Genomic DNA, 14,153 nt, shown 5'->3' with positions numbered 1-14,153 from the left:
CGGAGGGAGCGTATTCCCGAGGGGGTCGCTGAAGTCGGGATACATTCAGGACAAATGCTGGGGTTATCCCCGCGTTTGCGTATCCCCCCTTTTCGTCGTCGTTGTCGATTGGCCAGCGATCGATGGGGTCCCCCCTCGGAAACGGGGACCGAGCCTCCCCTATTTGAGGAAAGGGAATCTGCTTGAAGTATTTGATTGTAAAGATGGTGGTTTGCGCAGACCTACCAGCGTTCTGCCATCCGTGCCAGCTGTGTTCGGTGCAGCGTTGTGTAACAATCGTGTGTTTGTGGCCAGAGTGACCCCAGCATGATACTGGCGCTGTGTGAGGTATCTGGTAAATGGGGGATTTCGTGATGGTCAGAAAGGCCTGTTGTTTTATCCGGGGATTTCCGGGTGGTGTAAGTTGTACATTTTCATCAATTCTGAATACCTAGTGATACCTTTCAGATAGAGTTACTGAACGGGTTCGCGGCTGGTCAAAGTAGAATTCTCCCCCCGATATTTAGATCATTAATACCGTGTATGCTAGGTAAACAGAGGACACGGTGGCATTTTTGATCCTGTAGGCTGTTTTCGCAGCGGATTCGTGGCGATGTTGGCATTAAAGTGACTCCGGCATCTTTGAGGTGGCGGATTTCAAAGCAAGAGCCCGCATGAGCCAATACCCGCTCTGTCCCCCTAGTTTGCCGAGGTTTCCGTGAGTCCTTTGGGAGCACTGGCATACCTACCCAGTTCCCTGCGGTGTGATCAATCAATCAATCGTATTTGTTGAGCGCTTACTGTGTGCAGAGCACTGTACTAAGCGCTTGGGAAGTACAAGTTGGCAAAATACAGAAGGCCCTGAGATTACTCTGCAAGACCTTTTCGGTGTCCATCTGGGAGGACGCGTGGCCCAGTGGAAAGAACACGGGGCTTGGGAAGCAGGAGATCCGGATTCTAGTCCCGTCTCTGTCCCCGGCCTGCTGTGTGACCTTGGGCAAGTCACTTAACCCCTCTGGGCCTCAGTCTTTGTAAAACAGGGCTAATACTACCAGTCTGTCCCTCCGCTGTAGATTGTGAGCCCCTGGCCGGGACAGGAACTGCATCCCATCGAAAGGATCCATTCACTCGTCCCTTCCCGTCCTATTTATTGGGCACTTCCTGCGTATTCTATTTATTTTATTTCATTAATATGTTTAGTTTTGTTGCCTGCCTCCCGCTTCTAGACTGTGAGCCCGCTGTTGGGTAGGGACTGTCTCTAGATGTTGCCAACTTGGACTTCCCAAGCGCTTAGTACAGTGCTCTGCACGTAGGAAGCGCTCAATAAATATGATTGAATGAATGAATGAATTCACATAATAATAACAGTAATGATAAGAATTGCGGTATTCGTTGAGCACTTACTAGGTGCCAGGCACTGTACTCTGCACCTTATAGTGCTCTGCACACAGTAAGTGCACAATAAATATGATTGAATGAGTGAATCAATCAATCGTATTCATTGAGCGCTTACTGTGTGCAGAGCACTGTACTAAGCGCTTGGGAAGTACAAGTTGGCAACATATCGAGACGGTCCCTACCCAACAGTGGGCTACAATAATGATAAGAAATGCGGTATTTGTTGAGCACTTACTAGGTGCCAGGCACTGTACTCTGCACCTTATAGTGCTCTGCATACAGTAAGGGCTCAATAAATACGATTGAACGAATGAATACTAAGCACTGGGGTGGATACAAGCAAATCGGGTTGGCACAGTCCCTGTCCCACATGGGGCTCAAAGTCTGAATCCCCATTTTACAGATGAGGTAACTGAGGCCCAGAGAAGTGAAGTGAGTTGCCCACGGCCACACAGCAGACGAGTGGCAGAACTAGGATTAGAACCCAGGTCCTTTTGACTCCCACTCCCTTGCTGTTTCCAATACGCGATGCTGCTGCTACTACTCCACGTCGGGTGTTCCCCGCCTGCGTTCTCCAGCTTTTCTGCCGTGCCTGTCCACGGGATACCTCAGGTGGGTCTACACTAGTGACGTAGCCCCAGCAGGCGGATCTCGAACCCAGGGCTCCAGACTCCAAGCTGTTCCCTTCTCAGCGCACCAGCCGTAGGGGATGAAACTCCACGGTGACAGTCGTGTGCCAAGCACTGGTGCAGCGTGGCTCAGTGGAAAGAGCCAGAGGACGTGGGCTCCAATCCCGGCTCCGCCCCTTGGCAGCTGGGTGACCTTGGGCAAGCCACTTCCCTTCTCTGGGCCTCAGTTCCCTCAGCTGGAAAATGGGGATTAATAATAATAATAATAATAATAATAATGGCATTCGTTAAGCGCTTACTATGTGCAGAACACCGTTCTAAGGGCTGGGGGGGGATACAAGGTGATCAAGTTGTCCCACGTGGGGCTCACAGTCTTCATCCCCATTTTACAATGAGGTAACTGAGGCTCGGAGAAGTTAAGTGACTTGCCCAAGGTCACACAGCAGACGTGGCGGAGTGGGGATTCGAACCCACGACCTCTGACTCCAAAGCCCGGGCTCTTTCCACTGAGCCACGCTGTGAGCCCCCCGTGGGACAGTCTAATTACCTTGTATCCACCCCAGGGCTGAGAGCGGTGCTTGGCACATAAACAAATACCATCATCATTATTATTATTTATTGGCACGTACTGCATGCAGAGCACGTACTAAGCGTTTGGGAGAGTAGAGTGTGACAGAATTGGGAGACAAATTCCCCGCCCACCAGGAGTCTGCAATTTTATTTTATTTTTTATTTTATTTTATTTTATTTTATTTTTTATTTTATTTTATTTTATTTTGTTAGTATGTTTGGTTTTGTTCTCCATCACCCCCTTTTAGCCTGTGAGCCCACTGTTGGGCAGGGACCGTCTCTAGATGTTGCCAATTTGTACTTCCCAAGCGCTTAGTACAGTGCTCTGCACACAGTAAGCGCTCAATAAATACGATTGATGATGATGATAGAGGGTTTGCGCTTGGTTCCACCAGGAACTCACTCTGAGTCTGCGGTGTGCTGGAACCCCACTGCCAGTACAGTGCCTGATACATAGTAAGCGCTTAATAAATACCGTAATTATCATTGCTATTATTATTATTGCAGGTTGCTGGGCTGCTGGTCAGAGAACAGCCTCTTCCCCCCAACGCTAGTGGTTGGGAGTTGGGGGAGGGAAGGAGTGACTTATTTTTTTATGGTATTTCATTCATTCGTTCCTTCAGCTTTAATTATTAAGCGCCTACTGTGCACAGAGAAGCAGCGTGGCTCAGTGGAAAGAGCCCGGGCTTTGGAGTCGGGGGTCATGGGTTCAAATCCCGGCTCCACCAGTTGTCAGCTGTGTGACTCGTCCCCCTCTCCAGCCCCACCGTCTTACCTCCTTCCCTTCCCCACAGCACCTGTATATATGTGCAGCGTGGCTCAGTGGAAAGAGCCCGGGCTTTGGAATCAGAGGTCATGGGTTCAAATCCCAGCTCCACCACTTGTCGGATGTGTGACTTTGGGCAAGTCACTTCACTTTTCTAGGCCTCAGTTACCTCATCTGTAAAATGGGGATGGAGACTGTGAGCCCCCTGTGGGACAACCTGCTCACCTTGTAACCTCTCCAGCGCTTAGAACAGTGCTTTGCACATAGTAAGCGCTTAATAAATGCCATTATTATTATTATATGTTTGTACATATTTACTACTCTATTTATTTTACTTGTACATATCTATTCTATTTATTTTATTTTGTTAGTATGTTTGGTTTTGTTCTCTGTCTCCCCCTTCTAGACTGTGATCCCACTGTTGGGTAGGGGCCGTCTCTATATGTCACCAAGTTGTACTTCCCAAGCGCTTAGTACAGTGCTCTGCACACAGTAAGCGCTCAATAAATACGATTGATTGATTGATTGACTTTGGGCAAGTCACTTCACTTCTCTGGGCCTCAGTTACCGCATCTGTAAAATGGGGATGAAGACTGTGAGCCCCCCCCCATGGGACAACCTGATCACCTTGTAACCTCCCCAGCGCTTAGTACAGTGCTGCGCACATCGTAAGTGCTTAATAAATGCCATCGTTATTACAGAGCACTGGACTAAGTGCTTGGGAAAGCACAATACAGCAGTAAACGGTGACATTCCCCGCCCACAATGAGTATTTGTCAAGCGCTTACTGTTTTCCAGGCCCTGTACTCAGCGCCGGGGTAGATAGCGTGGCTCAGTGGAAAGAGCCCGGGCTTTGGAGGCAGAGGTCATGGGTTCAAATCCCGGCTCCGCCAACTGTCAGCTGTGTGACTTCGGGCAAGTCACTTCACTTCTCTGGGCCTCAGTTCCCTCATCTGGAAAATGGGGGTTAAGGCTGTGAGCCCCCCGTGGGACAACCTGATCACCTTGTAACCTCCCCAGCGCTTAGAGCAGTGCTTTGCACATAGTAAGCGCTTAACAAATACCAGCACTATTATTATTAAAGTTAATCATGTCCATGGGACTCACAGTTTTCATGCCCGTTTTACAGATGAGGTAACTGAGGCCCAGAGAAGTGAATAATCATAATAATAATAGGCATTTGTTAAGCACTTACTATGTGCAAAGCACTGTTCTAAGCGCTGGGGAGGATACAGGGTGATCAGGTTGTCCCACGTGGGGCTCACACTCTTAATCCCCATTTCCCAGATGAGGGAACTGAGGCCCAGAGAAGTTAAGTGACTTCATCATCATCATCATCAATCGTATTTATTGAGCACTTACTATGTGCAGAGCACTGTACTAAGCGCTTGGGAAGTACAAATTGGCAACACATAGAGACAGTCCCTACCCAACAGCGGGCTCACAGTCTAAAAGGGGGAAGATCACTTGCCCAAGATCACGCAGCAGACAGGTGGCGGAGTCGGGATTCGAACCCATGACCTCGGACTCCAAAGCCCGGGCTCTTTCCACCGAGCCACGGACTCACCCTTGGTCACCCAGAAGACTCGAGCAGGGGAGATGGCCAGCGTGATTCCGGAGGCTCAGAGGGCCGTGGCGATCCTCGGGCCAGCGTACAGATCTCAGGATCAGTTGACTAGATTGGAAGAGAGTTCGCTCTCTTCCTCCCTTCAAGGCCCTGCTGAGAGCTCACCTCCTCCAGGAGGCCTTCCCAGACTGAGCCCCTTCCTTCCTCTCCCCCTCGTCCCCCTCTCCATCCCCCCATCTTACCTCCTTCCCTTCCCCACAGCACCTGTATATACGTATATATGTTTGTGCATATTTATTACTCTATTTATTGATTTATTTACTTGTACATATCTATTCTATTTATTTTATTTTGTTAGTATGTTTGGTTTTGTCCTCTGTCTCCCCCTTTTAAACTGTGAGCCCACTGTTGGGTAGGGACTGTCTCTCTATGTTGCCAATTTGTACTTCCCAAGCGCTTAGTACAGTGCTCTGCACATAGTAAGCGCTCAATAAATACGATTGATGATGATGATGATGATTGACAGGAAATTCACTGTCCGCTGTCAAACCCCTCAGCTTGGATGGAGGAGAGCGGCCTCTAACCCTTCTTGGTCGCAGAGCGATGCTGAGTGGGTCCCAGCCACCCACATAGCATGAGCTGCCTCACATGTAAAATGGAGAATCAATCAATCAATCGTATTTATTGAGCGCTTACTGTGTGCAGAGCACTGTACTAAGCGCTTGGGAAGTATAAGTTGGCAACATCTAGAGACGGTCCCTACCCAACAGCGGGCTCACAGTCTAGAAGGGGCAGACGGAGAAGCAGCGTGGCTCAGTGGAAAGAGCCCGGGCTTTGGAGTCCGAGGTCATGGGTTCGAATCCCGGCTCTGCCACTTGTCTGCTGCGTGACCTTGGGCAAGTCACTTCTCTGAGCCTCAGTTCCCTCATCTGTAAAATGGGGATTAAGACTGTGAGCCCCCCGTGATCACCTTGTTTCCCCCTCTGCGCTTAGAACAGTGCTTTGCACATAGTAAGCGCTTAACAAATACCGTTATTATTATTATTATTAGGAGGGAACTATCTTGGCAGAGACCTTTCCACTGAGCATCACCCCGTGAAGCTGAAAGGGTCATGGGCTCCTTCCCTGTCTTCTCTCCCTTGTATCTTGGGACAGAAAGGGGGAATTAATGAAGTGTTAATTTTTTGATGCTTGGGTACCAATCTCACCCAAGACCCACGGGTTTTTTTGGTTGGTTTGGGGGATTTTTTGTGTGTTTTTTTAATAATAATAATGATGGCATTTATTAAGCGCTTACTATGTGCAAAGCACTGTTCTAAGCGCTGGGGAGGATACAAGGTGATCAGGTTGTCCCTCGGGGGGCTCACAGTCTTAATCCCCATTTTCCAGATGAGGGAACTGAGGCCCAGAGAAGTGAAGTGACTTGCCCAAAGTCACCCAGCGGACAATTGGCAGGGCCGGGATTTGAACCCATGACCTCTGACTCCAAAGCCCGGGCTCTTTCCACTGGGCCACGCGGCTTCTCTGATTCTTTTTAATGGTATTTAAGTGCTTACTATGTACCAGGCCCTGAACTAAGCACTCGAGTTGATACAATCTAATCAGACTGGACGTAGTCAGTGTCCCATGTGCTGCTCACAGTCTTAGTCCCCATTTTACAGATGAGGTAACTGAGGCCCAGTGAAGTGACTTGCCCAAGGTTACGCAGCAGACAGCAGAGCCAGGATTAGAAGAGAAGCAGTGTGCCTCAGTGGAAAGAGCCCGGGCTTGGGTGACCGAGATCGTGGGTTCTAATCCCGGCTCTGCCACTTGGCAGCTGGGTAAGTTTGGGCAAGTCACTTCACTTCTCTGGGCCTCCGTTGCCTCACGTGTAAAATGGGAATCAATCAATCGTATTTATTGAGCGCTTACTGTGTGCAGAGCACTGTACTAAACGCTTGGGAAGTACAAGTTGGCAACACATAGAGACGGTCCCTACCCAGCAGCGGGCTCACAGTCTAGAAGGGGGAGACAGAAAGCAAAATATGTTAACAAAATAAAATAAATAGAATAAGTCTAAGAGGGAATAAGGCTGTGAGCCCCATGTGGGACAACCAGCGCTTAGAACAGTGAGGAGGCCTTCCCAGACTGAGCCCCCTCCTTCCTCTCCCCCTCGTCCCCCTCTCCATGCCCCCCGTCTTACCTCCTTCCCTTCCCCACAGCACCTGTATATATGTATATATGCTTGTACATATTTATTACTCTATTTTACTTGTACATATCTATTCTATTCATTTTATTTTGTTAGTATGTTTGGTTTTGTTCTCTGTCTCCCCCTTCTAGACTGTGAGCCCACTGTTGGGTAGGGACAGTCTCTATACGTTGCCAACTTGGACTTCCCAAGCGCTTAGTACAGTGCTCTGCACACAGTAAGCGCTCAATAAATATGATGGATTGATTGGCACGGAGTGCTTAACAAATACCAGTATTATTATTAGAACCCAGATCCTCTGAATCCCAGGTTGAGGTTTCCAGGTTCCAAAGGGGTCGAACCTTTGGCGCGCTTCCCGCGGGTGTCCTTCACTTCCGACGTCCGTCCCTGCCGCCGTATTCCTTAACGCGGCCCGCACCTATTTTGTGATGATGGGAATCCTGACCATCTATACCTCCTACAAGGAGAAGAGCATCTTCCTCGTGGCCCACCGCAAAGATCCAGCTGGCATGGACCCCGACGACATCTGGCAGCTCTCTTCCAGCCTCAAACGGTAAGGCCGCCCTCCAGCCCTGAAGGGAAACGGCGTCACAGTTGGATCATCTTCATCATCATCATCATCAGTCGTGTTTATTGAGCGCTTACTGTGTGCAGAGCACTGTACTAAGCGCTTGGGAAGTACAAATCGGCAACATATAGAGACAGTCCCTACCCAACATTGGGCTCACAGTCTAAAAGGGGGAGACGGAGAACGAAACCAAACATACTAACAAAATAAAATAAACAGAATAGATATGTACAAGTAAAATAAATAGAGTAATAAATATGTACAAACATATATACGGGTGCTGTGGGGAAGGAAGGAGGTAAGATGGGGGGGATGGATAAATAAATAAATATTTATTTATTCCTTCGGGCCCCAATCTTGACGGGGCCCGGAAAGGGGAACCCTGTATCTCCGGGGTTCGGAAAGGGCAGGCCAAGATTCTTCCCTCCGCCCTCCATCTCCGAATCTTCCCGTGCCCCCTGAGCACGTATTTTTTGTTGTTGTTCCCTGATGTGCAAAATCGGGGACAGAACCCCTGTCTCCCCGCCAGTCTCCAGGGATATTGTAAGGGCACGGAGAACTAATAGATGTGAGCGTTTTCTGAGAGCGTGGGGTGTCACTAGCACCGCTCCTGTCGCTTCACAGTAGCGCCCAGAGAAGGCAGGGAAAACATGGCGTCTTCCACGTCAGATTCCCGGGGGGAATTTGGTCTGGTACTTTGGGAACCGAATTACCCTTCCCTGCCACCTCCCTGTCCCTGAGGGGAGAATTGGGCCGGGAAGGTCTGAGCTTCGAGGGTGGATTCTCCGCATTAATCTCTGCATTAATCATTCATTCACTTGTATTTATTGAGCGCTTACTGTGCGCAGAGCACCGTACTAAGCGCTTGGGAAGTCCAAGTTGGCAACATCTAGAGACGGTCCCTACCCACCAACGGGCTCACAGCCTAGAAGGGGGAGACAGACAACAAAACAAAACATGTAGACAGGTGTCGAAGTCGTCTTCTGTGTCACCCTGACTTGCTCCCTTTATTTAAATGAACCAGGAGGGAAACAGGAGGCTATTTTGACTCAGTCTCCTAGGCCTCTCCCCTAGCAGCCAGGCCAGTGGTCATTCATTCATTCAATCGTATTTATTGAGCGCTTACTGTGTGCAGAGCACTGTACTAAGCACTTGGGAAGAAAACAGGAGGCTATGTTAACTCAGTCTCCTAGGCCTCTCCCCTAGCAGCCAGGCCAGTGATCATTCATTCATTCATTCAATTGTATTTATTGAGCGCTTACTGTGTGCAGAGCACTGTACTAAGCGCTTGGGAAGTAAACAGGAGGCTATGGTGACTCAGTCTCCTAGGCCTCTCCTCTAGCAGCCAGGCCAGTGGTCATTCATTCAATCATTCATTCATTCGATCATATTTATTGAGCGCTTACTGCGTGCAGAGCACTGTACTAAGCGCTTGGGAAGAAAACAGGAGGCTATGTTGACTCAGTCTCCTAGGCCTCTCCCCTAGCAGCCAAGCCAGTGGTCATTCATTCATTCATTCATTCAATCGTATTTATTGAGCACTTACTGTGTGCAGAGCACTGTACTAGGCACTTGGGAAGAAAACAGGAGGCTATGTTGACTCAGTCTCCTAGGCCTCTCCCCGAGCTGCCAGGCCAGTGGTCATTCATTCATTCATTCGATCGTATTTATTGAGCGCTTACTGTGTGCAGAGCACTGTACTAAGCGCTTGGAAAGAAAACAGGAGACTATGTTGACTCAGTCTCCTAGGCCTCTCCCCTAGCAGCCAGGCCAGTGGTCATTCATTCATTCATTCGATCGTATTTATTGAGCGCTTACTGTGTGCAGAGCACTGTCCTAAGCGCTTGGGAAGTACAAGTTGGCAACATATAGAGACGGTCCCTACCCAACAGCGGGCTCACGGTCTAGAAAGGGGAGAGAGACAACAAAACAAAGCACATTAACAAAATAAAATAAATGGAATAAATATGTACAAATTAGAGTAGTAAGTACGTACAAACATATATACATATATACAGGTGCTGTGGGGAGGGGAAGGAGGGGAGAAGGGGGAGAGGAAGGAGGGGGCTCAGTGTGGGAAGGCCTCCTGGAGGAGGTGAGCTCTCAGGAGGGCTTTGAAGGGAGGAAGAGAGCTAGCTTGGCGGATGTGGGGAGAGAGGGCATTCCGGGCCAGGGGGAGGACGTGGGCCGGGGGTCGACGGCGGGACAGGCGAGAACGAGGCACAAGGTCCTAAGAGAGCATGACTCTCCTCTCCCAGATGATGAAGAAAAGGGGTTAGCGGTCCTGGGTACTGGTTGTCTTGTCTGATGCCGTGGAGTCGTCTCCGACCCATAGCGACTGCATGGACACGTCTCTCCCAGAACGCCCCACCTCCATCTGCGGTCCTTCTGGTAGTGGATCCAAAGAGTTTTCTTGGTGAAAATCCCAAAGTGGTTTACCATCGCATCCTTCCGCACGGTAAACATGAGTGTCTGCTCTCGACTCGCTCCCATGCTGCCGCTGCCCAGCACAGGGGAGTTTTGACCCGTAGCAGATTGCCTTCCACTCACTAGCCACCGCCTAAGCTATATGGATATTCATTCAGTCGTATTTATTGAGCCCTTACTGTGTGCAGAGCACTGTACTAAGCACTTGGGAAGTACAAGTTGGCAACGTATAGAGACGGTCCCTACCCAACGGCGGGCTCACAGTCTAGAAGGGGGAGACTGATATAGGCCTCTCCTTGATTCTCCCTCTTGTCATCGAGACTGGTAGAGTACTGGAATCTCTTCGGGTGCGACCCTGAATTCATTCATTCATTCAGTCATATTTATTGAGTGCTTACTGTGCAGAGCACTGTACTAAGCGCTTGGGAAGTACAAGTCGGCAACATCTAGAGACGGTCCCTACCCAACAGCGGGCTCACAGTCTAGAATGGGGGGGACAGATATGCCTCTGATTGATTCTCCCTCCCATCATCGAGACTGGTAGAGTACTGGACACTCTCCGGGGGCGACCCTGAATTCATTCATTCATTCAATTGTATTTATTGAGCGCTTACTGTGTGCAGAGCACTGTACTAAGCGCTTGGGAAGTACAAGTTGGCAACATATAGAGACGGTCCCTACCCAACAGCAGGCTCACAGTCTAGAAGGGGGAGACAGAGATATGCCTCTGCTTGATTCTCCCTCCCGTCGTCGAGACTGGTAGAGTACTGGAAACTCTCTGGGTGCGACCCTGAACGGTGCGGGTTAAGCACTTAACTATGTGCAGAACACAGAGCAGACAGGCGGCAGAGGCAGAATCAGAACCCACGTCCTCTGATTCCCAAGCCCGTGCTCTTTCTACTAAGCCATGCTGCTTCTTTATTATTATTACTACACTTGAAATGCAAGTCTCTGTCAGGTACCTGCAACTCGCCGAGATGTCAGAACCTGGAGCCAGGACCGGAACTGGGAAACCCCGGTGCCCGGATTTCTGAGCTGTCGGGGAGACTGGTGCCCTCCGGGACTCCCTGCCGGTGAGTCCTGCATGGTAGTGTGGGCCAGGCAGTGTACGAAGCATTTGGGAGAGCACAATGCATTAATAGGACTGACACATTCCCTGCCCACAACAAGTTTCCAGTCCAGAGGCTAGAACTGATTCCTGCCATCCTGAGGTGCTAGCCCCACCCAGGTTCAGCCTGTGTCCCCCTGGGAAAAAGAGGGAGCAGTGCGGCCTGGCCGCTAGCCACTAGGCGCTAGCCGGTGCCCTCGGCCTTGGTGGGCTCGGTTAACCTTACCCAGAACGGTGAGCAGCAGCCGCCACAGGCATTTGCCCCCGGCCTTTCAATTCTGCTGCTGGTCGAACATCATCCTATCCCGTCTGGACTACTGCATCAGCCTTCTCTCTGATCTCCCATCCTCGTGTCTCTCCCCACTTCAATCCATACTTCATGCTGCTGCCCGGTTTGTCTTTGTCCAGAAATGCTCTGGGCATGTTACTCCCCTCCTCAAAAATCTCCAGTGGCTACCAATCAATCTGTGCATCAGGCAGAAACTCCTCACCCTGGGCTTCAAGGCTCTCCCTCACCTCGCCCCCTCCTACCTCACCTCCCTTCTCTCCCTCTACAGCCCACCCTGCACCCTCCACTCCTCTGCCGCTAATCTCTTCACCGTGCCTCCTTCTCGCCTGTCCCACCATCGACCCCTGGCCCACGTCCTCCCCCCGGGCCTGGAATGCCCTCCCTCTGCCCATCCACCAAGCTAGCTCTCTGCCTCCCTTCAAGGCCCTACTGAGAGCTCACCTCCTCCAGGAAGCCTTCCCGGATTGAGCCCCTTCCTTCCTCTCCCCCTCATCCCCCTCTCCATCCCCCCATCTTACCTCCTTCCCTTCCCCACAGCACCTGCATATATGTGTATATGTTTGTACATATTTATTACTCTATTTATTTATCTTACTTGTACATATCTATTCTATTTATTTTATTTTGTTAGTATGTTTGGTTTTGTCCTCTGTCTCCCTTCTAGACTGTGAGCCCGCTGTTGGGTAGGGACTGTCTCTATGTGTTGCCGACTTGTACTTCCCAAGCGCTTAGTACAGTGCTCTGCACATAGTAAGCGCTCAATAAATACGATTGATTGATTGATTGATTGATTGCGGGGGTACTGGTTACAGTCCAATAATACTATCGATTTCGAGTTTACTGCGTGCAGAGGACTGGATGCTACGCTTGAGATTTGAGTAAAGCTAAGTTCTTGGTCTCCTGGACAGGGTCAACCGTGGGGAAATTATTTGGCGAATCCAGAGCGGGGTCCAAATCATTCAGGATTTGGTGTGGAGGCACCAGTTTGACCTGCCTGGGTTGTGTCAGAGGTCTTTGTGTTTGCTGACTTTCTGGGCATCTGAACTTCTGTTTTCCCGGGAGCAGGTTCGATGACAAATACACCCTGAAGCTGACCTTTATCAGTGGCAAAACCTGGCAGCAGCGGGAAGCGGAGTTCACCAAGTCCATCGCCGCCTTCTTCGACGACAGTGGCATGTTAGTAATGGAGACTTACGAGCCCGAAATCTCCAAGCTCCACGACAGCCTGGCCACGGAAAGGAAGATCAAATAGGCATCCCGCCCCCCCCTCCTCGGCTGGGATCGTGCTCCATAAAAATGAATGAAACGGCACTCCCTCCCCCCCTTCCCAAAAGGAAAAAGGAGAAAAAAAAAAAAAAAGGGCCCCAATAAAGCAAAGTAAGGAATGTTAATGTCTCTTGTTTTGTCCTGGCTGTCGGTTCTCTTCTGGAGAAGCTGGATTTCCTCCGGGCGGGTCGGAGTTGTCCATCTTGGCCCGTTGTTTTAGTGCTTTAAAGGCCCGCGTGGATTCCCTCGGGGTTTTGGGATCAGGTCAGGCCTCCGACCCGCCAAAAAATCCGGGAAGAAGCTTCTGCCTGGAGCTGAATAGACACCCTCCTTTATACCTCCTCGCAACGCTTTTCTCTGAAATAACTTTGTGCCCGAGCCCCGTCCGGGGAACCCTCTTTAAATGTGGACGCTTTGCCCGTTTCATCGTATTCCCTGAATCCCTTTTATTTTTAGGACCATTTCTGGTCGCTCCGCCCTGCAGAACCCTTAAAGTCCATGTCGACGGGGGTCCCTCAAAGGCGGTTCCTCAATTCCCGAATTTATTTGGATGGGTTTTTTTTTTAATTTTCTTGAAAATAGACTCGAAATGGGAGGTTGTGCTGTCCATGTCGAGCTTTGAGCTCTGGGCCAGGAGATAAAGTAATAGCTTTTTGGTAGGCTCTGTATGTTCTCCACGTTCTTCTCCCCGGGCGAATTTCCACCGGTTTCTGTCCAGCGTGCCCCTCGTTAGCTGCCGTTTTCTACATGAATTTTTTTCAATAAAAGCATAGAAGTGATGTGAAAACTGTGTGGCCGTCTTCATGGGTTAAAGGGAAAGCCTGATCCTCCGGAAGATTGAACCCCTCGAGGGCAGAGACCACCGTAAACATCGAAAGCTGTAGTACGGTGCCGAACCCACGATAAAGAAACATTGTGGTCCAGTGGAAAGAGCTGGGAATCAGAGGATCTGGATTCTAATTCCCACTCTACCGCTAGTCCGCTGGGAGACCTTGGACAAGTCATTTCTCTGGGCCTGTTACCTCATCGGTGAGTTGCTTGCTGTGACTGTCGCTTCGCTTCTCTGGGCCTCGGTGCCCTCAACTGTGGAATGGGGATTAAATACCCATTCTTCTATTATTCTTCTGTTTCTTTAGACTGTGTTCCCCAAGTAGGACTAGGACAGTTTCCAACCCCAACCCAGCGTTTGGCACACAGTAAGTGCTTGAAAAATGCTATTAAAACATTATATATGATATGATATTATATATTATAATATATTATAATTATATATTATATGTAATCATTACATATTTTATAAAATTTATATAATTTATATATTATATAATAATTATACATTAAATTATATAATATATAATTATATATTATGATATATTATATAAAATATATGATATT

At 49.4% G+C, this 14,153-nt stretch overlaps 1 protein-coding gene across 1 annotated transcript in view; it reads left to right on the top strand.

The window, feature by feature from the left end:
- SPCS2 (signal peptidase complex subunit 2) overlaps positions 1-13,537 on the top strand; it is a 39,915-nt gene extending 26,378 nt beyond the window's left edge. Inside the window, exons 4-5 of the mRNA XM_038742264.1 lie at positions 7,519-7,653; positions 12,558-13,537. Of these exons, the coding sequence (XP_038598192.1) occupies positions 7,519-7,653; positions 12,558-12,744 (322 nt within the window). The 3' untranslated portion in view covers positions 12,745-13,537. The remainder of the gene's footprint in view (positions 1-7,518; positions 7,654-12,557) is intronic.
- The last annotated feature ends 616 nt before the right edge of the window (positions 13,538-14,153 follow it).

This window comes from Tachyglossus aculeatus, chromosome 2, assembly GCF_015852505.1.
Source record: "Tachyglossus aculeatus isolate mTacAcu1 chromosome 2, mTacAcu1.pri, whole genome shotgun sequence".
Lineage (NCBI taxonomy): Eukaryota > Metazoa > Chordata > Mammalia > Monotremata > Tachyglossidae > Tachyglossus > Tachyglossus aculeatus.
This window is presented reverse-complemented; position numbering and strand designations above follow the sequence as displayed.